The sequence below is a fragment of the Epinephelus moara genome, chromosome 16 (assembly GCF_006386435.1).
Source record: "Epinephelus moara isolate mb chromosome 16, YSFRI_EMoa_1.0, whole genome shotgun sequence".
Lineage (NCBI taxonomy): Eukaryota > Metazoa > Chordata > Actinopteri > Perciformes > Serranidae > Epinephelus > Epinephelus moara.
In genome coordinates, this window is record NC_065521.1 from 15,555,358 (window position 1) to 15,568,174 (window position 12,817).

The following is a 12,817-nucleotide window of genomic DNA, read 5'->3' on the forward strand; positions in this document are numbered from 1 at the left end:
CATTCTGCATTATAATTGGCCATGTTCTTCTGTTTTAGAGCATGTGTAGCCTATTTTCAGAGCAATGGGCCATCCGAGTGATGAGCGTTTCTTTTCAGAATACCAGGCTGTCAGAAAGAGGTCCTTTCAGTCCAATGGGACATTTGTCAGACTACTGGGGCTTTGGAGTTAAGAGCTGTCAGAAAAATGGCATGGCACCCCTGTTGGATTTCGGCTAGCTCCTACCAACGGACGAGACGAGATGCGTTTCTCGGTAATTTGTTTTACTTACATGATGTGCATTCTTTGCTAGCTAGCTAATGTTAGCCACAGGTGAGCCCACATCCAGGAGTCACCTGGGTTTTGTTCATTGTTGGAGGGCAGCTTCACCATGCAACCCCTCACTCTGCGAGGTTAAGCTAGCTGTTGGTGATCATTGAAAAAAATCCTTGATAAACCACAATATCTTGTTTTCTATTTCTACACATTACATACAGATGATGTGACGTGTGGGTGTGGAAACGTTGGAGTTATTCAAAAGCACCTTTGATGGAGCTGGGCTGAGTGAGGTAAAGGATCTAATTACTCTTGATGATGAAGTAATATAATGAGTAATATGTAATCTAATTGACTACATTTTTCAACTAGCTTGCCCAAAACTGATAGCTTCTGTGCTATGCTTTCACTTTGAAGCTGCACAAAAACTAGCATATTTAGCAATTCACTGACAAAGTGACGTACTGAACATACAGACCAATAGTAACGAAGTGGAATATGCTGCATGATTTCAGAAGTTTCTATGGGTATTTTTATATGATTTGCTTAACCTCGGCTCCCTTCCTGAACAAGCTACAAACCTTTCAGTCCTTTTTAAGCCTATAGGTATGGACTTTTTTATACTCAAAAGATGATCAGGACTGGTTATGCAAAACTATGCTCATGATAGCCTACTACACTTGGGTTGGACAAATGTAGAGTAACAAAATTGCCTCAAAATGTTGCCCAGGTATCATCACCACAAGATTCTCTTCCTGTTTTATCCACCATCTGACCGATATCAACTTGAGGTAAAGAACACAAAGTACAACTATCCATCATAAAACTCAGGGGACATGTAATATGTAAGGAGGCTGACGTTGAGATTATTATTTATCTGTTGGGATGCTTCAGTGCAGCAGGTATGAGCAACCCTGCATTCACTCCACGAGCAACTACATCCTTGTGCTACAGTATGAAGGACAGTTTGAGCCTTGGTGATTGATTGGGATTGATTACTGTGATGCTAATGTAGCAGAGGTGGATGAATATGTAGCAAAGCGAGGTGCTGACAACTTAGACCACAGTCAGCTTTTCTGCCACAACACATAAAGGAAACACAATGACTGTGGTCGACGTCAGCCAGCACGTCACTGGTTGTAGAAAAAGGATGGGCCTCTGATTTGCAGTTTCTTGGGTTGCTTGCGGTGTGAACGCATGTTAAGGGCCACTGTTGTTGACACTGTGGTAGCGCTTGCTAGCAGTGCTAACTCTCACACATAAACAACAAACACTGCAACAAAAAGAGAATAACCAAAACAGACATTCACATTCCCAGAACGTCACTGTCTAAAACTCATCTGTTGTTTCTAAAGTCATAGAAAAGTGTCCGAGCTCGCTGTCGCAGCAGCAGAGGAGAGCAACGCTGCCGCAAAGAAAAGATACAGATATGGCCCTATCTTCCTTTAATATCCAGAAAAGTACCCTGCTTTTATTCTGAAAAATGCTCAACAGTTCAAAGGCGTGTTGTTTCTTCAGACACTATGTGTGTGTGTCTGTTTTTTGCTCATTTTCTCCTTCCTCTGATTTGCCCAGCGTAGAAAAGCTATCAGTTTTCTGTCCTTGCCAGTCACAGCAGGCGGCTTGAACGCCCTTCATCTTGTGTTCATCCAGCTCTGTCACAAACTGTCTCTGCAGTTAAAAATGCTTGTTGAATGTCAAAAACAGTTTCCTTCATCGCAGCGCACAAGAGGAATCCATCATTTGGACATAAAGGTAGAAAAGTATCTAAATGCGATCTGTGGATCCAATTCATGTGTTTTTGCACATACATGAATAATTATCAATGCCGGTGTGCACTCCTGCGTGCGTCTTTGCATGTGTGCATGTGTCAGACTGTTTCCGGTAAGCAGAGGGCTTCCACAGCATCACTGGGTCCCTGGGCAACTCCACCGATGACAAAGAGCATGCTGGTCATCTGCAGCAGGGCAGAGGAGCAGCGTGCGGTTGGCATGGGCGCCACATACTCCCAGCGCCGCTTCACTGGGTTGTAGCTCTCCACCGTGCCCAGCGGCGACGGCTCATTACCTGCAGAATGGAAAGTGACATATTAGGATGGCAGCAATAATGTTTCAAATGCAGCATTAGCCAGGTTTTTAATTCAGTTTGGAAAACAACTGGAAACATACAACAAATATTTAAGGCTTGATATAGTTATGTTTCTTTCTTTTTCTGAGTGGACCATGGAAGCAAATAAAGGCCAAACAGATCTGAATTGGGAAATCACTACTGAAAACCCGATGTTGATATTTAAGTACTTTTGGATATAAAGCATTGATATACTTTACTTAATTTATTTTAATTTGAAAACCATCAAGCACAACTGCTTATGAATGACATCCTGGGTGTTGAAGTCTGAGTTTCACATGTTGAATGTTACTGGTTGAACGTGAGAGAGCTTATTTTGACTTGACCCAATTTTAGAACCAAAATGAGCTCATTAACTTTGAATACAGTTTTTGATTACTGCGTATTTGAATTCTGTGTCTGTATATTTTTGAACCAGGAAAATTAAACTGGAGTAAAGTTTTTGAAATTGTGCAACTTAATGGTAGCTTCTGATTTTTTTGAAAGATCACATTAATTCATAAATTTATACAAAATAAACAAATATTTCGCAGCTGGAAAGATGGTCTTTTCATGAAACCGGGCTGCCTATGCAGTGGAAAGATACAAAATGCTACATGACCAGAGAAAACAGAGGCAAAGAGCTGTGGCATTTGCTTTCACTCAAGAGGTGCGAAACCTACAACTACCAGAATGCACTGTGCTGCACCGGACCACTAAACGCTCCCGCTGGATAACGTAATCCAAGCTTGGCTAATTTTACCCAGGAAAACAGATAGGGTGACAGAAGCTCTTGAATAACAGTGAAACAGTGAGCCTAAATATGTTTATGAAAACATTTTAGGTGAGAAATATGAACCAAGTAACCAAATCTTGGTTCATATTCACTGCTTAGTTTAACCCAGGCCAGCCATTAGGAAACATGGACAGGGGGACAACATTTCCCAAAGTCGGCCCCCTCTACATATATTATAATCCAATTAATCTTATTTCCATATATACATATATATATATATATATATATATATATATATATATAAATATATATGTTTGTATGTATATTTATTTTTTTGGCCAAAAATTGACCTCCAATGAATGATTAGAGAAAACATCATAAGAACAAATCATGACTGAAAAAATACTACTTTATCAAATATTAGTCAAATTGTGTACAGAACTGAGAAGTTGTGAAGAGTATATAGCTATCAACTCTCAGTTTTCCCAGTCATGCCCAGTTTATGTAATTGCAAGACTGTTTAGGGGGCGTAGTGTGCAGAAATAATTTTGAAAAATGGCAGTTCCTTTTTCCCTCTGCAAAACTTAGCGTAAATTTGGAGCGTTATTTTGGCCCCTCTCTGACATGAGAGGATAACATGGTTGATACTAAAGGATGCCTTAGGTCCTCTAGTTTAATATGACACCTGTATAGTCAGTGTAGCTTTAAAACTGAGCCCGCTATAGCAGGTTATATTTGCTAAAAATTACTCTGCCTCACTTCTCTATACTTGTTGTGTCTGTGGTGGTGGACGTATGGAAATGCGGACACACCATTTTTAGAACAAGCAACAGCTTTAGAGCCAGCAAAAGTCTGAGCAAATCTTAGTGGGGAAGATGAGCAGAGAGATCTGGGCTCTGGTAAGATGGAGGGATGTTTATTGTTTACCACATTTCATTTACACATTGTTATGATCCAAAGCTGGTTGAAAATCGGTAAAGTATACCTTGAAGTAAAATGACTCAGTGCCATGAAATCAATGGCCATAAAACATTCACGGGTAACTGGGTATCAAATTGCTCATAAGATTCAAATCTTTATGGCTATTTTTGCTTCCCTCAGAGTTATGCATACACACACCCATACACATCATTAAAATTTGACACTTCAAGATTATGAATGTGCACTCATCACACCTCTCATCAGCGACTCGTCTTCTAAACGACAAACATGTCGCCATAATCACATATCATATCCATGGTAGGTGTGACATACAATTGTAGCAAAAGCTTTGGGTGTGGACTGCACTGAGAGCTAATATACACTCACACATACACACACACGTGAAACACTAAATCAAGGATAACACCTCCTTCAGGAATGTGATGAAGAATCCCCATGACTCCATCTCCCCCTGTTGTCATAAACGCACTAAAATAGTCTCTGAGTAGAGATACGATTATTAGTCTTTGCCTGAAAGAGCTTTTGTCTGCAGCTATAGAGAAGCTGGAGTGGATACTGTGCATCATCTCCACTGCATGGTTCAGCTTAACTCGATTCTGTGCAACTAATTTTTGCGACCTGGTGCTTTTCTCAATTTTTGCTCTCCACTGCTCGGTCAATGTAAGCAGGATTCTCAGCTTACTGTCATAGTGACGTGAAACTGCAGTGACATCATTCTCAACACGACACAGCATGAGTTGCTCCATACAGTTCTTGCTTGATCCTTTAATCGGCAAGAAAGGAATGACTGTCAGTAGACTATGAAGTGGTTTTGCAGATGGCCATTTTTTTAAAAAAAAATCTGGGTTGAGTAAATAAAGAATTTGCAGCCGCTATTGATGGTAGCTTGGCTTAATAAAAAATTTCTCTGCATGGTGTCTTGTGTCGTGCGAGTGACAATTCTCTCTGATCTAACCAATCTAGTGACCAATCAGTGGTCTGCAGTGTTTTAGCTTCATCTGTGGACTGTATTTAAAGAAGGACAACATGACAGCTCCCCAGTAGTGAAGCCTAAACATCTTGATCGCCCCCTTGTGGCTGGCTGCAGTGCAAGCCCTACGAACTTCATGTTAGTGGATGGGGCAAGGGTCAAACTATAAGAAAAAAGTACATATCCAATAAATTTTTCTCAAAGATGGTCTGTGTCATCTGAGGTAGTTCTTGCCACACTGGATTATGGTTAAGAGTTTGTTTTTCTAATAAGTTTGGTTATAACTGGTATATTCGCATCAATGGCACTGCTCACGATTGGTCGCACAGGTATATAAGTGGAACCTCAATACCCCAGAGATTGCTGCCACCCAGACTCTGGCTCGAAATGACATCACCAGCACAAATGGGCTGTGGATGTGTTGGGGATGTTTTGGATTTTTGTACATTGGGAGTAAGTGGAGACATGCTGTCCATCTTTATATACAGTCATTGGCTTCACCTACTGCTATCAGCTCAGCTCGTTTCAAACCTCAACCAAAATGGTACCAAAAAAAGTACTTGGTGACAGGTAGAATCCACAACTGTACGGTACCAAAAAAGGACGGCACCAACTGAGTTGAATCAAGTCGAGCCATGCTGGTACCATGCAGAGAAAATAAGACTTTGGATAGACATTCAGCGGAAAGTATCATGACTCTAAATGAATGCAAATGCTAAATGATTCAGTTCTAAAAGGTGATAACTAGGGCTGCACTCAAGTCAAAATTATGTCAGTTGAATCAGATTTGGCTGTTCAATGTGAATATTTGACTATTGGTTTATTGTCTTCATACAGAGTTTGAGAGTTTTAACAGGGTTCAGTGGGACGTTTAGTTTAAGGGTGACATTCATGTAATATAGCCTAGTAAACCAAATAACTGCTCTAATGATGACTCAGAAATTTGCCAAATTTGTTTTTTTACGTGCTGCCCCTTAGTGACAAAAGACAAAATGAATGCTGGTTTAAATGTGAAAAATATAGTCTGTCTGTTTGTCGACTAAAGTCGCACATAATCTTCAACTAATCGATTAGTCGTGGGGAAAAAAAATCTGCATGTTATTTTTACTTCTGCGGTGGTGTGTCTGTCACTCTGCAGTTACACCTCCAAAACACTAGTCGGCGGTGGAGGACTGTGTTAAGTGCTGTAAAGTTTAGTTCAAATCAAACTTTATTTATACAGTTGATTCAAAACACACATTAAACCTGGCTTAATAGAGACAATTTCAAACACAAGTACGCAAACTGGCTTCACTATAAATCGCAGAATTGACAGACAAACACTGGACACATTTCCCCCACCAATACAACATGCTAACGTTATTAGCACAAGTCTATGGCATTTTACATTGTATAAATTAGCCTAGCGTCTCGCGATCTTTTCCTCTTCTCATACGAAACCAGGGACAACAGCAACATTAATCAAAGGTAACGGCACATAATTTGGCTCCATTACAACTCACAACATTCACCGACAAAACAACTGTCTTATACTAAACACGTTTTCCAAACAAATATAACATGCTAACATCATTAGCGCCAGCCTATGGCATTTTACATGGTATACATTAGCCTAGCGACGAGCGGAGATTTCCTCTGCTCATATGAAGCCATGATAAATCACACACACGACTTAAAATGCTATTTTGGTGGAGGCTTTACTGTCTTCACAATTTATTGTTTCTTATCTGTGAAATACAAGTAAATACAAGCTTTGTTTCCACTGAGGGAAATGGTCTCAGCTTACAGAAACTGACAGGAGGTCTGCATCACTGCGACGCTGAGCGTGAGGGTGGGCGAGTCCAACTCTCTGTCAACAAGTTTTCACAGGTAACTTAGCCTGTTCCCCTGCCACAGGAAATAATGGATTAATCCTGGAAAGCTATTGATGTAGCACTTTTCTCCTTATTAAAGTAATACGGCGATTATTCGACCAATGTGAATTTGGTCAGATGAGAGCATAGCGACCAAATAATCGACTAGTCGACCAGGAGACTACAGCACTAGTATCAGCTTCATAGGACTGATCTGGAAAATAAGAAAACACTTCTTATGTAATTTCCAAAGTTAGGACTTCTGAGTTTACTTATTCAGAATTCTTGTCTTTGACTCATTATCACTAACTAGCTGTTAAATTCCAGGTTCAACAAAGCAAAAATGTCTATTAAAGAAAAAAATATGTTTTTCTCGAGAACCTTCTGGAAATTTAGAACAGCTCACAGTAAAAGGTGTCAATTAACTCCAGCTCTCGGTTGAATTACTGTTCTTTCACATCATTTAGAAATGCAAAGTAGAAAGACAGAGATTAATTTATATGCAAATGTTGCAGGATATTAACTTCATTTACATCATTGGGTTGAGTATGTGCTCCAGCAGAGACTAACAGCAAAATTACAATGAGTCAAAACTGCAACTCCAGAATGTAGCTTTAATATCATGGACCACATGTTAACTCTCACCAAGGATTCCTTTTCCTTTCTAAGCTCTGTTGTGTTTCTCCTTCTTCCTCCCTCTGTTTCTCTTTCCCTCCCCACTCTCTTTCACCTCAGGTGCTATGCTCGCTGTCATTATACATCAACGAGCTTCAAGTTGTTGCCGTTTCCATGGAGACCTACATCACAGCGAGTCCCCAAATGATATGGACTGGTGAGTGTATGGTGCGTGTGTGTCTGTGTGTGTGTTTCTAAGGAAGACTATTATCATCATTTTGTTGGAAGAACAAAGTGACGGCACCGAGTCGGCCTTTTCAAAGCAATCTGGGCCTCCTCAGGCCTCGGCTCCTTTATCATTTTTTATGAGGACACACATACGTACCCAAACCTGTAACTACACACACACATGTACACACGCACACAGAAACATACTCTGTGCTGCTCTTGGTGCTAAAAGGCTTCCTGTCGCTGCTTTGATTCCCGCCCACAGACGTCATGTCAATTCACCAGCCGCTCCTGTCCTCCTCCTCCTCCATTCTGCTCCCTCTCTCCTCCTGACCTCCATTCCTCTCCTTTTTACTCCCATTATTCTTTCTGTTATCTTCTCTGCCTTTCACCATTAAGTTCATTCTTACCTGTCGTTTCTTTTTTTAATACCTCATCTTTCTTTTTCTTCTCTTCTTATCTATTTCTAATCCTTTCTTGGAAACAATTTTTCTCCTACTTTATCGCTCTTAACCCCACCTCATCTGTCCTCCTCCTGCTCTATTCTCCCCAACTATTCCTCTTCCTGTCCGCCTCCTCTCCACTCTCCTGCTCTTCTTTTGGCTTCACTTTTTCCTCTTTGATGCCTCTCGTTTCAAATTCTTTCTTTCATCAGCTTCTGTCGCCCTTCTAACTCTCAACCTTTATGGCATTGTTTTTAGTCTCTCCTGCTTTTTTCTCTGTTGCCTTTATGCACAAAGTGATGCCCACTATACATAAGCTACAGCACAAACAGTAGAGTTTCATTTATTGTTGCTCATGGTTCACCGTGGTGCTTCATACCAACATTTAGCTTAACACTGGTGCATCTAATCAGTCCGTAAAGGTCAGTGTTTTCAAAACGTTTTTTTTTTATTGATGACCTATTGTAGTTCCCTTTTTAATTTTCATCAACAACCTCAACCTGCCTCACTTCTTCTGCTTCAGTTACTACTTTCCTACATTTCCCAGGATTCCTTTACAGATTTACTGAAAGACTGTTTACTTGACGCTAACAGAAAAGGTTTTCTGAAGACATACAAAATAAAAGTCAAGCTTTTTATAGACAATATGACAGCAGTGTCCCAACTTCAGGTTAAGCTTAAGCAGGTTTTGAGTATATACTGTGTTCAGATAATTGGAAAAAGTAGTGTAATGACAAAAAATGTAGATTAAGCCAGCACACTACAAAATGAGTACAAGAGTCTGGTGAGAGATGGTATGACGGACAGTATGTCTCTGGTGAGAGCACATTAAAATATGACAAATGAACCCTGATGAGTTCATCAAAGTCACTTTGGGATCTTTAACCATTGGGATTTAAATAAAAAATCTGCATAACTGCTGCATCAACAGTTACACAGACATGTACAATGTATTCAGTTTTTTGCCCTCATTCCAAAAAAGACAATATTCCGACTAAGCTGTTTACATGGCTAATGAAAATGATCATTTCACGAATATTACAATTTACTGTTTATCATTTCCAAATATAGAAAAGTGGCTGGATTGGTTGTCATTTGCTTCTTTGCATCAAAACCTTATTTTTCAAGACTTCCATGGACTTGTTTGAGTGCGAACACAGCCTCCTTCTCTCATTCCCTCAACGACCTTCTTGAAAAGGTCAGTATCCAAAAACCTGTTGATATGCAAGTTTATGAGTAGGTGTGTTTCTTTTTTGACCAAAAATGTGGGCTTTTCATTTGGGCATGCATCTCAAACCCAAGCTACTAAACTGTTGGTGAGTTGGTTTGTGTACAACACATTGACGCACATGTGTCGCAAACTGACTTAAAAAGCTCAACTGAGAGGTGTATACCAAATGCAGTGTATACATGTCCAAAGAATGCATCTTAAACCCTTATTATACTGGCATATCCCACATGTCACATCAGAAAATGCTACATTTGGTAAAAGGCTTAATTTGGAATATCCAAATGGTATGCTGCTTATCCGTGAAGATTCTTCATCCAGGTCATGGTAATCGTTAAGTGATAATAGCTTAGGCAACTGGACTTGCTTGCGTTTCTTCATTAACGACTCTGAAACTAAGAGCTCACATGACCCCTACGACTCCTCAAGGGTTCCCACCCACACAGGGTGTATAGCCTGCAACTTCGTACCAGTCATTTAGAACTGAAGAAGCTTCTTGGATGAGAGGCGAAACGTCTTCAAGAAACGCAAGCAAGTCCAGTTGCCTACGCTATTAGCACTTACGGGTATGCTACTTACATGACTTGTATCAAATTTGCAGAATATTTGGAACGTGGAATATTACTGTGCATGTAAACAGTCACTTCTGATTGTTCTTCTTTTGGAAGTGCGTTACTAACTAAAGTTTCCTCTCAGTATAAATGGACTGTGTGAGTTACATTTGATGAACTGACTGGGAAAAACATCTTTTGTATAGATTGGTATGTACTGTATAACGCCCAATGCCAGCTGGGATAGGCTCCAGCCTCCTACGGGCATGCAATGGATAAGCAGGTATAGATAATGGATAGATAGATAAATACAACCAGTATGTGCTCTGGATTTGAGCATGACTTTAGGCTGAAACGCCTGCTGGTCTATTGATGCTACTGTCTGTGGAAAAAAACAGGCATCTCGTCTTTGTCTTTGATGGTTCATTTTTGTCCTGTTTGTGTTAATAGAGAAATTCTTCTTTGATTCTTGACTGAATTCTCATCTTGTGGGAAACAGTTACTTTCATGTGCCTTTAAATATATATATATACTGTATATATATATATATATTCACAGGAAACTTAGGTTTTGGCAACTACTTTAGGTTAAAGCAACAAAACTACTTGGTTAGGTTGAGAGAAAAGGTCATGGTTTGGGTTAAATATCAACATTTGTTATGGAACTCCATTTACTTAAGTAACTTAATGTGTATTACACGTTAAATAGTTAAAAAGAACTCACCGTCAATTTAGGGTTTCCCATGGGACACAAACATCTGTCTCCTAGGTTAAAGTCCTGTATATGTTTGACCCTAGCGCAACCCCTCCATCCTACCCTAAGAGGACTTTCTGACAGTGCATCGCATTCAGACACTAAAAGGGGGGCTTGTGTGTCAGTATCACAACATGAGGGCCACTGACCAAACTGCCATATTTGACACCCTGAGAGTGAAAAACGGGTTGGGTATCCTCATTTTATCCCTTTGAAATAAGTCATGCCAGTGGAGTCTCTGATTCAAAGATCTATTAGTTCCGCTTGTATCAGTGAAAAGGTAAAGCTGGGAACAGACCTCAAGATAATTGAAACCTAGAAGACCAGACGCCCCATACATAAGCTATTTCCACTGATGGAGACAGACAACAGGTAGACTATGATTAGAGTTCAAGGCTGGATAAGCCCCCCCAATAAAGAAACACTGATTTTCAGGTGTTTCTATAATGAAACCAAGACAGACTCTGACCTCATCCAGGCCCTGGCTATAATAATGAATATGCTTGGAGCCTACAGGTTGATGCTTGTGTGGAGGTGTGGCTTTTTTAATGCTAAATGAACAGCAGTAAGTGAGATAGGTGGTGTGGTAACAGGCATGCAGCCAAAGAGTGAGCAGAGCTCGGATGGCTAAAATACAGTACCGTGGTTATGACCATACATAAGATACTGCAGTGGAAACAGCATGCGATATGAGACTCCTGTTAGCTGCCTGAATTTTACGTCATAATCTTGATAAAAACAACAGGTAGCAACTTGATCAGAGGGAAAATGATTAATGACACCTGCCCTGCTTGGTTCGGTTCAATCAAATACAAGTTCAATTGCCCCCTCAGTGGCAGGTGTGGAGTCAGCAATTGCACTCAGGTGCACAATCAAAAAAGAGAAGAGGTGGTCTTGGTCCCATTACAACCGAACTCTGGTGAGGTTCGTGTTCCAACCTCGATCCAAACCAACTGCAGTTGCACTACGCATTGTTCGGGTTCGGAATATGCATGTTTTCTAGTTGGAGCCGCGCCTCGTTTTCAAACTGTATGGTTTGCATAAAGTGTACGCTTCTTCAACGTTTTGTTTACTTCCTGGATTTTTCCTGCATGGAAATTCTGACCAATCAAGTGCAGCTTTCTTGCGCAAGGCATTTAATGTAGTCCACATGTAAATACTGCCGTGACAACACAAACCAACTCTAGGCAATTATGCAGCTTTGTAACAAAATTAGTCCCTGATTTGGACCAAAGCAAGACAACTCTAGGTCTGAAAACACCCAAAGACACATAAAAACCACCTGCCAACACCAACTGGAATGAACTGCACCTGACTTGGTCCAACTTGGTTGTGTTATGATAATATAACTATAATTGGCCCCTACAAACATAATGTGCAGTGGCCTTCAGTTGACCAAGTGCTTGGAGGCCCCCTCCAGTGAAATTCAAGTTTCAACTTGTTGACATGTCAATATGGTGTTTTGATAAAGGTGAGCAGGTATGCTCTAGCTGCAGGCGAGTAACTGAGGGGCAGGGGCAATTTGCATATTTATATATCTGCACATAAATGAGGCAAAGGTGTAGAGTAGTAGCTAAGTCATTGTAAGGCATGATGGGAATGAACACAGATGAGTTTTTAGGGGTTTAATCAATGCCACAGGGGGCCAGATACTGACATGTAGCTGCAGATGATATGATAAGGAGGAGACTGAATATAAGTTGATAGATGGTAAAATTGTTTCTAGAATTTTAATATTTTTGCAGTCAATACAGTGCTCTGTAATTACATTTTTACTTTACAGGACTCTGTAAACAAGAGCACTATAAATGAATAATTGATCCTCATGCTGATGTTTAATAGTGATGAGGACTGAGATTTTACCACAGTGGTGGTATGGTTGTTACAAATAGCCATAGCCGTACGTAATGACAGCCTCTTCTTTGGAGAACCTTGCCGATCCAATATGGTTGATGACAGTGCATTTTCCTCTGCTGTAGGTCTAATAAGTGGTGAAGCGGGCATTTCTACATCAATTCATGGCCAACTGTGGGAGTGGTAATGAGACTCGTACACACGCACCCAGTGCCACAATGATGGAGATTTACAGAATTGGTTGTACAGTACAAACAGCTTTATAAATCTGGTGGAAAGAATT

The 12,817-nt window shown here is 40.3% G+C and overlaps 1 protein-coding gene across 1 annotated transcript in view; it reads right to left on the reverse strand.

The window, feature by feature from the left end:
• Nucleotides 1-667: 667 nt before the first annotated feature.
• The window catches only part of LOC126403394 (kelch domain-containing protein 8B-like), a 201,659-nt gene continuing 189,509 nt past the window's right edge, over nt 668-12,817 (reverse strand). The window contains exon 5 of the mRNA XM_050066030.1: nt 668-2,322. Within this exon, the coding sequence (XP_049921987.1) occupies nt 2,126-2,322 (197 nt within the window). The 3' untranslated portion in view covers nt 668-2,125. The remainder of the gene's footprint in view (nt 2,323-12,817) is intronic.